General features: G+C 45.5%; 1 protein-coding gene and 1 long non-coding RNA gene across 2 annotated transcripts; both read left to right on the forward strand.

Annotated features, from left to right (window-relative positions):
- Window positions 1-1,954: 1,954 nt before the first annotated feature.
- On the forward strand, window positions 1,955-3,588 carry LOC137836468 (uncharacterized). Its single transcript, XM_068645168.1, has 2 exons — window positions 1,955-3,155; window positions 3,240-3,588. The coding sequence occupies exons 1-2, from the start codon at window positions 2,682-2,684 to the stop codon at window positions 3,477-3,479; spliced, it is 714 nt and encodes a 237-aa protein (XP_068501269.1). The 5' UTR covers window positions 1,955-2,681; the 3' UTR covers window positions 3,480-3,588.
- Window positions 3,589-3,990: 402 nt separating this feature from the next.
- LOC137836469 (uncharacterized) lies at window positions 3,991-4,476 on the forward strand. Its single transcript, XR_011085293.1, has 3 exons — window positions 3,991-4,046; window positions 4,121-4,216; window positions 4,294-4,476. It is a non-coding gene; the product is annotated as an uncharacterized lncRNA (long non-coding RNA).
- Window positions 4,477-14,705: the final 10,229 nt, after the last annotated feature.

Consider the following 14,705-nt stretch of genomic DNA (forward strand, 5'->3'; position numbering starts at 1 on the left):
CCTGAGCAGTTTAGGGCGCTCCGTCCAGTAAAGGGGGAAGCCATCCAAGGCTGTGGGATCGTGCTTGGCACTGCACACCCTAAAGAACTTCCCTTTCCAGTTCTTGTAAGAGTTTTGGAAGAGGGAGAGGAGGATCCTGCCCGCGATCCCGGAAAAGCATACCCAGAAGCTTTTCCTAGTTAGCCAGAGGTTGAGGTTGGGAAACAGCTTACCTGAACATACACGGTGAAGCAAGTGAAGTAGATCATGAAGGCGGCCGGCGAGACCACAGGGAAGGTGTGTACGAAGGCACCCGAACTCGCCACGCAGAAGAGATCACGCTCCAAGGCAGCTATGCGCTGAGTTGTTTCACGCGTAAGTAACTTAGCCAAAAGCCTTAAGAATAAGAAGTGGCGCCCAAGTCAAGGATGCTCCAGATGGTGACACGTGTACAGCTGGATGCGAGCCACGTGTCCAGATGTGTAATTGTCAGGAGAGAGAAAGTGCGCAGGTATATAAGATATTCTAACGAAGTTCTGAGGTACGCACGTTTAGATTACTTCTTTACGCTTGCGAGAACTTGAGTACGCTGAGAGAGAATTTTGCACGGGTCCTTAGAGCTCTTGAGTTTTCTCTTAGTGTTTGGTGGTTCAATCGCTGACTTGGGCGTCGGAGCGAGATCGGCCGTAGCGGCGCCGTTCTGTCTTTTGCAGGTTCTTGAGGTGAATCAAAGCGAAGGACCGAAGCTAACACGGCGCAGAAGTCGATCCAGATTTGACGAGGCAAGGCTCCAGCGTCTTGGTCAACAGGCAGGATCATCAGGCGCCCACCGTGGGGCCGTGTAAAACTTGCTCCCATCCACAACGTGAGTTCTTGGAAGTTTCTGCAGTTTCTGTGTGGTTGTGTGCTGGTGCAACCATTTTTCGCCGTTCATTCGAGCTTTGTCCGGTAGATTCGTGTTTTCCACCGTTCGTTTGAGTTCTTGTTCGGTGAGGTGAGGTTTTTCGTTGTTTACGCAAGTTTCAATCGGTGAAATCGAAGCTTCGACGTTCGTTCAGACTTTTCGACCGGTGAATCAGAGGTTTTGGTGGAAAAACTGAAGGTCTGTGGTGAAATTGCGAGTTTCTGTGAAGGTTTGCTGTCGAGGTTGTGTTCTTGGAGTTCTTTGGAGTTTGCGAGGTTCTGACCGATTGATTGCTGGATCGATCGTTGCTGAAGGAGGTGTTGTTCGTCGCTCATTGTGATCTGTTAAGTTTTCATGAGAAAGATGAGAAGCAACCGTTCAAGTCCAGTTGCGCCCGTTGCTGCTGAAGGCGCCATGACTATGGCTCAGATGGTGGAGATTATGCGTGCGCTGCAGGCGAATGTGGAAGCCTCGCGCATAGAGCAGGCTAGGATGCATGAGGACCTGGTCGCCTCTCAGGCCAGGAATGAAGAGCTCAGCAAAGTGACTGAGGAATTGTGCCAAGTTCTTCAGGAGCAGAGAGGGCGCCCAATCGTTGAAGAGGTCGCGCCGTCGTTGCCACCTCGCGTTTTCCCCATGCCTTTTGCTCAGGCGATCACAGACACGCCTATCCCTGCGAGTGTGGTACCCGTGAAGGTTGCTTTCACCGGCGTGGAGGATCCTGAGGCACATCTCACCACGTTCCACACGCAGATGATGCTGTCAGGAGGCTCAGATGCTGTGTATTGCAAGATGTTTGTGAGCACGCTCAAGGGAACAGCGCTGGAATGGTTTGTGAGCCTGCCTACTGGCCACATAACCAATTTCCAGCAGTTTTCGAAGCTTTTCGTCGAGCAGTACATAGTGAACAAGGCGCCGCCTCGAGTGTCTTATGACCTGTTCGACATACGGCAGTACCAGGGAGAGTCCCTCAGGGACTACTTAAATCGTTTTGGGGCGCAGATGGTCCGCTCGCCGGCCAAGGACGAAGAGATGTTGGTCTACGCCTTCAAAAAGGGTGTGCTGCCGGGACCTTTCTGCGAGGCACTGATCAGGGCTCACCCCGCCACGTTTGCTGAGGTTAGGCGACTTGTGGTGGCCCACATCGTCGATGAGAGCGAGGTCGCCGAGAAGAGAGGGAGCGTGGCCCCTGCCAGGCCACGTGCCCAGACCAGGATCCAGCCATAGAGGGTACTGGAGGCAGCAGCGGCCAAGAGGGATCAAAGGACCCGCCATCCTTATGATCCAAGAAAAAACAAGGGCAGGGGCCCAGGGCGCCCCAGGGAGTACACACTAGTACAAAATATGAAAACAACGACCCTTTATTTAGTGCGGCTTTGCGCTTAAACGCATTTGTAAAAAATGCGGTGGCATTTTTGTAATTAAATTGATTTACAAATGCGGTATCAATTCAGAATGATTTAAAATGGAAAAGGGCCCGAATTAAGAAGTCGGACTAAGTTCTGAGCAATCCGGGGTTATAATCGAAAAAATTGTAAGTTATTTTTGTTATTTTCAATTTTTTTAAAGCATTAATTATATTAATGATTGAAAATATGGTTTTTGTGTACTCTTGCAGGATTCCTTGGAATCCGACGGTAAATTTGTTGCTGAAGGTCGTCACGATATCCTGGTTGAAGCAATTGGACGACCTGAACACTCTGGTCGTGTTCGTGCCGCTGGACAAGGGGTCGGAATTAAACTTTATTTTGGAGGTTCAGAACGACAGCCATCCTCCTCCTCCAAGAAGGAAACTCAAATGAAGAGTAAGTTACGTGAAGAAATAATGGAGGAGATGAGAAAGGAGACTGATTTGATGTGGCTGGAGATGAAAAAGGAGAATGATCGAATGCGACAAGAGTTTTTATCGCAACAAGTTTGTGCTGAGCCGATTGAACCCCTTGTTAGTCCCACTCCCAAGAGCACAAAGGGGAGTTGTGCGGCTCCTCCAACATCAGGGGATGATATCAATGGGCAGACAGAGGATTGTGAGCTACTGGTAGTGGGCGGCAAACTTCCTCGGGTGGTGGCACTTGGAAAAGTCTATACAAACGCCACCACCTTACATAACGTTCCTCTCTCCCCTGATGTGGCGAAGGTAACAGTTGAAAAAGTACGATTTCCTGAAGCTCGTGTTCCACTACCTTCAGATGAGGTAACCACTGTGGCCGATGCATTTCAGACATTCGTTGCCTGGCCCAGAGAGCTCATTCGATCTATGCCCGAACCTCATGTAATAATTTCGTTTCATTATATTATTTTTTATTTATATTTATATATTACATATAATTTAATACAAATGTTGTTTATCTTGTAGAAACCTTTTCAGCCACCAAGTCCGAAAAAGAAGCGTGAGGTTCCAGTTGACGATCCTATGGCTTCCCTACGTCTCATTGCTAGTCAGATTGGCAATGATCCTTTTCCAGTTCCGTGGGATAATACATTTTTTCAAATCAACACTGAACTGCCACTGATGATTTACAACACAGATTTATCAGAATTTATATCTGGGAAACAGGAGCTCAATATAAGTATAATTCAATTTTTTATGATGTAAGTATCTTTACCTATTATTCAATTTACTTTATGTTAAATTATTATTGATTATGCTTTAACTAAAAACTTGTAGGTTTTTGCATAGAGTCTGTATCACTGAGGGGAAGGAAAATATGTATGGATTCGTAGATCCTGCATATACTAATCCCGTTGGACCAAACTCAACTGAGACTCAAGCATACATCACTAACATCCTGAAAAAAGAGGGAAAACAAATTTATTTATGCCCTTATATTAATGAGTAAGTTTAATTATATGTCATCAATTATTATTATTTCATGTTTTAAATATTTACTAACTCTTTTCAATGATCATATAGGCATCATTGGCAGTTACTTGTCTTATCAATGGTTGATAAGACTGCTGTGTGGTTCTGTTCCCTACACAAGAAGATGCCCACAAAATTTAAGGATATCATTGATATGTAAGTATAGTATAAACTTAACTTTGTATGTTACTAATTAACCATCTACTAACGAGGTTTTTTGTATTAACCAGTTCATGGTGTGGATATAACATCCTAAAAGGTCGATCCAGTTCAAATAATTTGAACTACATAAGAGTAAAGGTTTGTAATTTTTTTCTTTCTCTATTATCATTGTTTTTCAATATACTAACATATTACTTTTTATTGAATTATAGTGTAATAAACAACCAGGAAGCTATGAGTGTGGCTATTACATTATGCAATGGATGATTACCATTATAAGACTAGGTGTTAAAACTGGTTGGAAAGAGGTATATGTTAAATCATTTTTATAATTCTTGAACATATATATATCTAGAAACTAATTTATGTCATCTTTGCAATGCAGTTATTCACAGAAGAAACACCAATGAGTGAGGAAGGCATTTCATATGTTAGAGATTCTTGGTCCACATATTTCATTAATTTTTATAACTCTAGCATAGGTAAACAATAGTGGTTTTATTATATGTAATTTGATCACTTGTAAATGTACATTTTGATGATTTCAATTGATTACTACATTTTTGTATTTGTCTGGCTGGGTTTGATCATTATGCAGGTTATTTAAATATATGGTTTCTGCACAAAACAGAGTGTATTTTAAAAAAAAAATCACTATTTACAAATGCGGTCATTTACCAAGACCGCATTTGTAAATAGTGAATTCGCATTTACAAATGCGGTCTTGGTAAATGACCGCATTTGTAAATAGTGATTTATGAATGCGGTTTTTATCAAGACCGCATTCATATATCCTAAACCCCAAACCCACTCCCTAATTCAGAATAATATACAAATGCGGTTACCTAAAATGACCGCATTTGTAAATGTGATTTATGAATGCGGTCATATGACCGCATTTGTAAATTCCAGATTTACGAATGCGTGCTGATCAAATGCGGTTCTATGACCGCATTTGTAAATTGAAAATAGCCGCATTTGTTTTACATATCTGCACTAGTGACAACCGCCCGCCAAAGCATAAGTTTGTCATGGGGCTGGCGGACCTGATCGCCATCCTCAATATAGCAGCCAGGGTCAAGGCGCCTGAGAAGGTGGGCGACAAGGTGTTGGGACCAAAGCCAGACGCCTGGTGCGAATTCCACCAGGGCTTTGGCCACACCGTGGACTCATGTTTGGCGTTAGGATACCAGCTCGACGACCTGGTCAAGAGCGGGTTTCTAAATGACTACCTGTTGGACAGAAGGATGGGGGGCGCGTCGAGCTCCCAGCCGGCGGGTGGTGAGGCTCAGCAGCACGAGATGCCCACTCATGGAGAGATCCACACCATCGCGGGAGGTTTCTCGGGTGGTGCATGCACCGCGTCGCAGAGGAAGAAATATGCGAGGTCCGTGATGACAGTGGACATGTTCGAGGACCACTCGCCAGATGTGGACATCACGTTCACAAGGGAAGATCTCAGGGACGTTGTGCCTCATGACAACGATCCAATAGTCATCTCGCTTGTCACGGCGGGAAGGAAGGTCCACAGGGTGCTGGTGGACCAAGGAAGTTCGGCAGATGTGATGTTCTGGCCGACTTTCACACAGTTGCAGTTGCCCCTTGACCAGCTGAGGCCCTATGGAGGGTGCTTGTATGGTTTCGCTGGCGATCAGGTGGAGGTCAGGGGGTATATAGAGTTAAGAACTACATTCACGGATGAGGCGGGCTCGAGAACGGAGAAAATCAAGTACCTCGTCGTGAATGCTCCCTCAGGATATAACATTCTGTTGGGCAAACCAACGCTCAACAGAATAGGAGCTGTGCCTTCAACCAGGCACATGAAGGTGAAGTTGCCATCGATGGAAGGGGTGGTGATCACCATCAAATCTGACCAGAAGAAAGCGAAGAGGTGCTATGAGAATAGCCTGAAAAACAAGAGGTCAATGAGTTACATCACAACGACGCCGCCTCCCGGTGTGAAGCCCAAACTAGCAGAGTGGCGAGTTGTTGGTGCGGCGATGGAGGTGGCCGCCGGAGGCGACGTCGCCATGATGGATGCTGAGGCTGAGGGAGAGAACGCAGAGCGGGAAGAGGAGGCGAGGAACCGCCCAGAGGAAGCGAGGGAGCTGGGAATCGCCAGGGCGGTGATCGCCAGGGAAGCTAGACCCAAACCCGTCGAGGAATGGCTCGAGAGGGAGATCGGGGGAAAGGTCTTCAAGTTGGGAAGATCCTTGGAGGCTGAGCTCCAAGACCAGATCGCCAAGGTGATAGAGCGACATCTGGATGCTTTCGCATGGTCTGCTTCAAACATGCCAGGAATTAACCCCGACTTCTTGTGCCACCATCTAGCAATGGACAAACAGGTCAGACCAGTGCGACAGAGAAGAAGGAACTTCAACAAGGAGAGAAGGCAGGCGATCAGGGATGAAACCCAGAAGCTCCTCACTGCAGGCCATATCAGGGAAGTCCAGTACCCTGAGTGGCTGGCCAATGTCGTGCTGGTGAAGAAAAGCAATGGGAAGTGGCGCATGTGCGTCGATTTCACTGACCTGAACAAAGCTTGCCCAAAGGATTCGTATCCTCTGCCAAGCATACACGCCCTGGTGGACAGTGCTGCAGGGTGTAAGTTGCTGAGTTTCCTGAACGCCTTCTCGGGGTACAACCAAATAAAGATGCATCCCATGGATGAAGAGAAGACCGCCTTCATGACCGAGAGATCGTGCTACTACTACAAGGTGATGCCCTTTGGGCTGAAGAACGCGGGGGCCACGTACCAGAGGTTGATGGAAAGGGTACTTGCACCGATGCTGGGGAGGAATGTGCAAGCGTACATAGATGACATGGTCGTGACCTCGCCGAAGAAGAGCAAGCACGTCGCGGACTTGGAGGAGTTGTTCACCACAATCGCCAAGTTCAGATTAAAGCTGAACCCCGAGAAGTGCATTTTTGGCGTAGAGGCGGGGAAGTTCCTGGGATTTCTCTTAACTGAAAGAGGAATAGAAGCCAATCCTGATAAGTGTGCTGCCATTTTGGCGATGAGGAGACCGGCTACCGTGAAGGAGGTGCAGCAACTTACAGGTCGGATGGCCGCCCTGTCTCGTTTCGTATCAGCCAGCGGAGAGAAGGGCCATCCGTACTTTCAGTGTTTAAGGCGAAACAACAAGTTTGCCTGGACGAAGGAGTGCGAAGAGGCCTTCGTCAAGCTTAAAGAGTACCTGGCGAGCCCGCCGGTTTTGTGCAAACCGCTGGTGGGAACACCGCTCAGGTTGTATTTTGCTGTAACTGAGAGGGCAGTAAGTGCGGTGCTCGCCCAAGACAGGACCAGGCTCAAAAGCCTATTTATTTCATCAGCAAAGTGCTGCCGGGCCCGGAGGTGAGGTATCAGGCCTTGGAGAAAGCCACAATGGCTGTGCTATTTTCGGCGAGGAGGTTGCGCCACTATTTTCACAGTTTTACAATACTGGTGATGACCGACTTGCCCATCCAGAAGGTTCTGAAGAAGCCCGATGTAGCTGGGAGGATGGTGAAGTGGGCGGTGGAGCTATCGGAGTTCGATATCAAGTATGAACCCCGAGGTCCGATCAAGGGGCATATTTTCGCTGATTTCGTGGTCGAACTCTCTTCGGAAGCAGCACGAGTTGAGGGGGATGATTTCCGTTGGGTGCTCTCAGTGGACGGATCATTGAACCAGCAGGGTAGCGGTGCTGGAGTCATCTTGGAAGGGCCCAACGGCGTGTTGATTGAGCAATCCCTGAGGTTTGCCTTCAAAGCCAGCAACAATCAAGCAGAGTATGAGGCGCTGATCGCCGGAATCTTGCTGGCCAAGGAGATGCGAGCTAGGGTGCTGATGGCTAAGAGTGACTCACTGCTGGTCACGGGACAAGTAAAAGGCGAGTTCCAGGCCAAGGATCCACAAATGGCGGCTTACCTAGAGTATGTGCAGGAGTTGAAGAGTTCCTTTGTCTCCTTTGAAGTGGTGCATGTGCCCAGAGAGCAGAATGCCCGAGCTGACTTGCTAGCTAAGCTCACCAGTTCGGGCAAGGGGGGTAGGCAGAGGACGGTGATCCAAGAAACTCTGAAGACGCCTAGAGCATTTGTGGCAGATCACCTGGTTATTCAAATAAGCAAGTCAACGGAAAAAGCGGCGAGGAGTCACAGGTCTCTGACTCAGGAGACCTTGAGATCGCTGAGAATAAGAGCATGTCGGGGAGAGAGGGTGAACATGACGCAGGTCTGCGCTACGCATGAGCCAGACACGTGGATAACGCAGTACCAGCCATGCCTGGCAGATGGCCTTCTCCCGCTAGATCCGACGGAGGCTAGGAAGATAAAGAAGAATTCTAGCAAGTTCACAATGATTGATGGCGAGTTGTATAGGTTTGGGTTCACACACCCCCTCCTGGAATGTGTGCACGAAGAGAAATGTACAAGAATCATGGCCGAGCTCCATGAAGGGATCTGCGGAAGTCACGTCGGGGGTCGAGCTCTGGCCGCAAGAACCGTCTGTGCAGGTTACTATTGGCCTACAATGTGAGAAGACTGCAAGAAGTACGCACAGTGTTGCAAACAATGTCAGCAGCACGCCGATTGGCACAAGGCGCCTCCCGAGGAGTTAAAGTCGATTTACAGCCCTTCGCCGTTTTATACATGGGGGATCGACATTCTGGGATCTTTTCCATTGGCGATCAGGCAGATGAAGTACTTGGTGGTGGCAATTGAATATTTCACCAAGTGGATCGAAGCAGAACCAGTGGCCCAGATCACCGCACACAAGATCGAGAGCTTGTGTGAAAGAACATCGTGTGCCGGTTTGGTGTCCCTAAGCGCCTGGTGTCGGACAACGGGACTCAGTTTGCAAGTCACCTGTTGAAGAAGCTGTGCGAAGGGGTGGGAATTCAACAGGTATTTGCATCTGTCGAGCACCCTCAGACAAATGGCCAAGTAGAGTCTGCCAATCGGGTATTGCTAAGAGGCTTGAAGAGAAGGCTAGACAAAGCCAAGGGATCGTGGGCCGAGGAGGTACCCCGTATAGTTTGGGCGTACCACACCACCGAGCAATCAGGAACCCATGAGACCCCGTTCAGCTTGGTCTATGGATGTGACGCAATGATTCCAGTGGAAATCCAGGAGAGCTCGCTGAGATTCCAGAACTTTGTAGTGGAAGACTCGAATGAGGAAAGAAGGCTGAATTTGGATTTGCTGGATGAGGTCAGGGAGGAGGGGAGAGTAAAAGCTGAGGCAGTGAAAAGAAGGATTGAACGAAGGTATAACTCGAAGGTGATGCCAAGGCAGTTTAAAGAAGGCGACCTGGTGATGAGGAACGCCCACCAGTACGAGATGGAGAACAAGTTGTCGCCTAAGTGGATGGGACCGTTCAGGATAACCGAGGTGCTCGGGAACGGCGCCTACCGCTTAGAAACGTTGGAAGGAGGGGCGATTCCTCGCACTTGGAACGCCACGCAACTCAAGTTATATTACAGTTAAAAGCTTTGTAAGTAAAAACAAACACGAAGAGTTGGCAAGCTTTCTGTTAAAACAGTTTGAAGGGGGCACTCTTTTTTCCCTAAGGAGGGTTTTTAATGAGGCCACCCAATAAAGAAGAGTTTTTCAAAGTTTAAAGTGTTTTAGATTGCATGCTTATCGTTATTACGAAAGTTTGTCACTCGTATGTGATCTAAGGCGAGTTGAAGTTATGTTGCATGTTTTCTAAAAGTTAAAAGTCCCCATCGCTTTTCGGCGATTGGTGGCGTCAGTTAAAGTTAAAAGTCCTCATCGTCTTTCGGCGATCCGAGGCACCAGCAACGTTTTAAAGACCTCAACGCCCTCGCGCGTCCTGAGGCGAGAAAGAGATAAAGGCCTCCTCGCCATCGAGCGAGTGCATGCGAGAAAGAGAAAAGGTCCTCACTGCCTCCCGGGGAGAGAAGATGTAGCCCCTGGGGCAATGTAGAGGCACCAGTGAAAAGTCTTCAGTGCCTCCAGGGGAGAGAAGATGTAGCCCCTGGGCAATGTAGAGGCACCAGTGAAAAGTCTTCATTGCCTCCAGGGGAGAGAAGATGTAGTCCCTGGGGCAATGTAGAGGCACCAGTAAAAAGTCCTCAGTGCCTCCCGGGGAGAGAAGATGTAGCCCTGGGGTAATGTAGAGGCACGAGATAAAAGACCTTCTCGTCGTCGAGCGAGTTCAGGCGAGTTAAAGACCTTCTCGCCGTCGAGCGAGTTCAGGCGAGTTAAAGACCTTGATGGAAATCAAGCCCAAGAGAACATGGAGGCCACTCATCAAGCTCAAGAAGAGGTGGAGGCACAAATGGAGGATGCCCATGGAGGTCAAAGTCCACCTCAAAGGATTACAAGAAGCATGTTCAAAGCCTTGGGAGCAAGAGGACATTTATTTTCTCTTTTTGTAGTGTCTTTAGTTGAAGGTGCTTAGAGGGAAACCTTAGAAACCTCTTTTGTTATAGCATCTTTTAGGTTTTAAACAGGACCTTTAGGGGGGTGTATTAGTAGATAGGTGTAGGTGTAGTTTTTGGGAGGTGTCATAGTAGAAAAAGGTCACACCTCCCATGTGACTTGTTTTTGGTGGGAATTTCAAATGAGTTTATTTGAAATTTCCCACCTATTTTTCAGCACCTTAGGCTATAAATAGAGGTGCTTCCTTTGTAAAATTCAGATTTGAATTTTATCTAAAGAAACTATACTCAAAATTGGAGTGAGCATTTGGAGAGCTTTGAGCTTCTTCTCTAGTCTTATCTTGAAGGACCATGGTTTCCTCAAGTGGCGGCTTCCACACTCATCTAGGAGCATCCATTCTTCTAGTGGCGTGATCATCCAACCATTCCTCCATCTTCATGAGCATTCTCTTCTCCTTCCAAAGCTTCAATTCTTGGTGAATTACATGAAGCTCAAAGAACAATTAGAAGGTTGGAAGAGAAATTGCAAAAGATGGAGGTCAAACAAACTAGACCATCTCCTTCTATCCATGATGGACATCATTCTCATAGACCATCTTCAAGAGCTTCTTCAAATGATGTTGGCCGTGAAGATGAGCATAGGAGAAGGAGACCTCCACCCCAAGTCCATGGACAAAGACATCATCACCAAGGGGAAAGAATTCACTACGGCAATGGCTTCTACCATGATGCAAAGTCCAAGCTTCCTTCGGTCAAACTACCTTGTTTTAATGGTTCTAGTGATCCAAATGTGTATTTAGATTGGGAGGCTAAGTGTGAACAAATTTTTGAGATCCATGAGATCCAAGATGAGCATAAGCTCAAGCTAGCCACCCTAGAGTTTAGTGATTATGCCATGAAATGGTGGCATGGGATTGTAAAGGACATTATCTATCACAAGGGTCCTCCCGTGGACTCTTGGAACTCTTTAAAGGATCATATGCGCGCTAGGTTTGTGCCCCCACATTTTAGGAAAGACCTCATGTTGAGACTCCAACGGTTTCAACAAGGCACGCTAAATGTGGATGAATATTATAAGGAGCTTGAGACGCTTGTGCTTAAAATTGAATTAGAAGAAAGTGAAGAAGCCATGGTTGCTAGGTTTGTGAGTGGTCTTAGGAAGGATATCCAAGACATTGTTGAGTTACAAGAGTATTCATCATTGGGCTCTTTAGTTCATCTTGCAATGAAGGTGGAAGCCCAACTTGCTAAGAAAAACTCTTTTAAAAATGCTTCCAATAATGGATACTACTCCAAGTCTTGGAGAAACAAAACTTCTTTTTCAAAACATCCTTCCAAAGATTCTTCTTTCAAACCCAAGGAATCTAAGCCATCAACATCTAGACCTAAGTCTCCCACTAGAACATCTAACACTAAATGCTTTAAATGTATGGGTTATGGTCATATTGCTGCAAATTGTCCTTCAAAACGAAGTATGTACATGCATGAGGGCATTGTAGTTAGTGAGCATGATTCGGATTCTTCAAAGCATTCATTGCATTCTCATGCATCTAGTGAGGAAGAGAGTGAATGTCCACTTGAAGGGGACTTGTTAGTTGTGAGAAGACTTCTTGGACAAGTTTCACAACCTTTTGATGAAAGTCAAAGGGAAAATATTTTCCATACAAGATGTCTTATTCAAAACAACATTTGTTCCTTGATAGTGGATGGGGGTAGTTGTGCAAATGTGGCTAGTACAAGAGTAGTAGATAAGCTTGGATTGCCTACTATCTCTCATACAAAGCCCTACAAATTACAATGGCTTAGTGAAGTAGGAGAAATAATTGTTAATAAACAAGTCCTCATCCATTTCTCCATTGGAAAATACAAAGATGAGGTATTATGTGATGTTGTGCCCATGGAAGCCACTCATGTTCTTTTGGGAAGGCCTTGGCAATTTGATAGAAAAGTTTTACATGATGGCTTTACCAACAAATTATCTTTTGAATTCCATGGTCACAAGGTTACTTTAAAATCTCTCTCTCCAAGAGAAGTCCATGAGGACCAAGTTATCATGAAGAAAAAGAGGGAGAGTGAAAAAGATAAAAAAGATAAAAAAGATAAGAGTTCTAAGCCTACACTCCTTGTGTCTAGGCGTGACATTGAAAGGGAAATAGTGGCTCATCATCCTCTTTTTTTAGCCATCCCTAGAACTCTTAGCATAGAAACACTTGTTGATAGTCCTCATTGCTTGGAAAATTTGGTAGAAGAGTTCAAAGATGTGTTTCAAGATCCTCCAAATGGCCTTCCACCTTTGAGAGGGATTGAGCACCAAATTGATTTGATACCGGGCTCTTCTTTACCAAATCGTCCCGCATATAGGACCAATCCAAGTGAAACCAAGGAAATTCGCCAACAAGTTGAGGCTTTGATTGAAAAAGGGTGGGTGCAAGATAGCATGAGTCCTTGTGCTATGCCTATCATCTTAGTGCCAAAAAAGGATGGCACATGGCGAATGTGTTCGGATTGTAGGGCCATAAATAACATAACCATTAAGTATAGGCATCCCATACCTAGATTAGATGATTTGTTGGATGAATTACATGGTTCAAAAATCTTTTCAAAGATTGATCTTAAAAGCGGCTACAATCAAATCCGTATCAAACCGGGTGATGAATGGAAGACGGCTTTTAAGACCAACTTTGGTTTATATGAGTGGTTAGTTATGCCTTTTGGTTTAACTAATGCACCAAGTACCTTCATGCGCCTCATGCATCATGTTCTTAGACCTTTCATTGGTAAGTTTGTTGTGGTTTACTTTGATGACATTCTCATTTATAGCTTATCTTTGAATGACCATAGGTTGCATGTTAGGCAAGTTTTGGAAACCCTTAGGAAGGAACATTTGTATGCTAACCTTGCTAAATGTATGTTTGCTCTTGATCATATAGAATTCCTAGGGTTTGTTGTGAGTTGTAAAGGGGTCCATGTGGACAAAACCAAGGTGGTGGCCATTCAAAAGTGGCCTACACCGAAATCTTTGAATGAGGTCCGAAGTTTTCATGGGTTTGCTTCTTTCTATAGAAGATTTGTCCCAAACTTTGGTACCATTGCCGCACCACTCAATGACATAGTGAAAAAGGATGTGGTCTTTCATTGGGGAGAAGCACAACAAAATGCTTTTGATACTTTGAAAGAAAAATTGACTAATGCTCCCATCTTGGCCCTTCCTAATTTCACTAAGACATTTGAGATTGAGTGTGATGCTTCAAGCATAGGTATTGGGGCTGTTCTCCTTCAAGAGGGCCACCCCATAGCCTATTTTAGTGAGAAATTGAAGGGAAGTCATCTCAACTATTCCACCTATGATAAGGAATTATATGCACTTGTTAGGGCTTTGTTTACTTGGCAACACTATCTTTTTCCCAAAGAGTTTGTGATACATAGTGATCATGAATCTCTTAAATATTTGAAGAGCCAAAACAAACTTAACAAGAGGCATGCTAAGTGGGTGGAATTCATTGAGCAATTTCCTTATGTGATCAAACACAAGCAAGGCAAAATAAATATTGTGGCGGATGCTCTTTCTAGAAGATACACCTTGCTAAATCTTTTAACCTCTCAATATCTTGGTTTTGATCACATTAAGGAACTTTATCATGATGACCTTGATTTTTCTCTCCTCTATCAAGAGTGTCTTAAGGGAGGACACAAAGATTTTTTTATTCAAGATGACTTTCTTTTTAAAGGAAAACGTCTTTGTGTTCCCCAATGCTCTATTAGATTATCTCTTGTTAGAGAAGCTCATGAGGGGGGCTTAATGGGACATTTTGGGGTTGCTAAAACTTTGGATGTGTTGCATGAACATTTCTTTTGGCCTCATATGCATAAACATGTTCATAGTTTGTGTGATAAATGCATAGCTTGCCGCAAAGCTAAATCTAAAATGCATCCCCATGGTCTTTATACTCCTCTTCCTATCCCTTCAATGCCTTGGGTAGATATATCTATGGATTTCATCTTAGGCTTACCCAAGACATCAAAGGGAAAGGACTCCATTTTTGTGGTAGTGGATCGTTTTTCAAAAATGGCTCACTTTATTCCTTGCCACAAAGTGGATGATGCATGCCACATTGCAAACCTCTTCTTCCAAGAAGTGGTTCGCTTGCATGGGATTCCTAGGTCTATAGTGTCCGATAGAGATCCTAAGTTCTTGAGTCACTTTTGGAAGACCTTGTGGGGCAAGCTTGGAACTAAGCTTTTATTTTCTACCACTTGCCACCCACAAACCGATGGTCAAACCGAGGTGGTAAATAGAACTTTGGGACAACTATTGAGATGCTTTATTTCGGGGAATCCTAGAGTGTGGGAGAATTTACTACCCCATGTTGAGTTTGCATATAACCGAGTAGTAAATTCTACCACCTCCCAT

Source organism: Phaseolus vulgaris, chromosome 4 (assembly GCF_000499845.2).
Source record: "Phaseolus vulgaris cultivar G19833 chromosome 4, P. vulgaris v2.0, whole genome shotgun sequence".
NCBI lineage: Eukaryota > Viridiplantae > Streptophyta > Magnoliopsida > Fabales > Fabaceae > Phaseolus > Phaseolus vulgaris.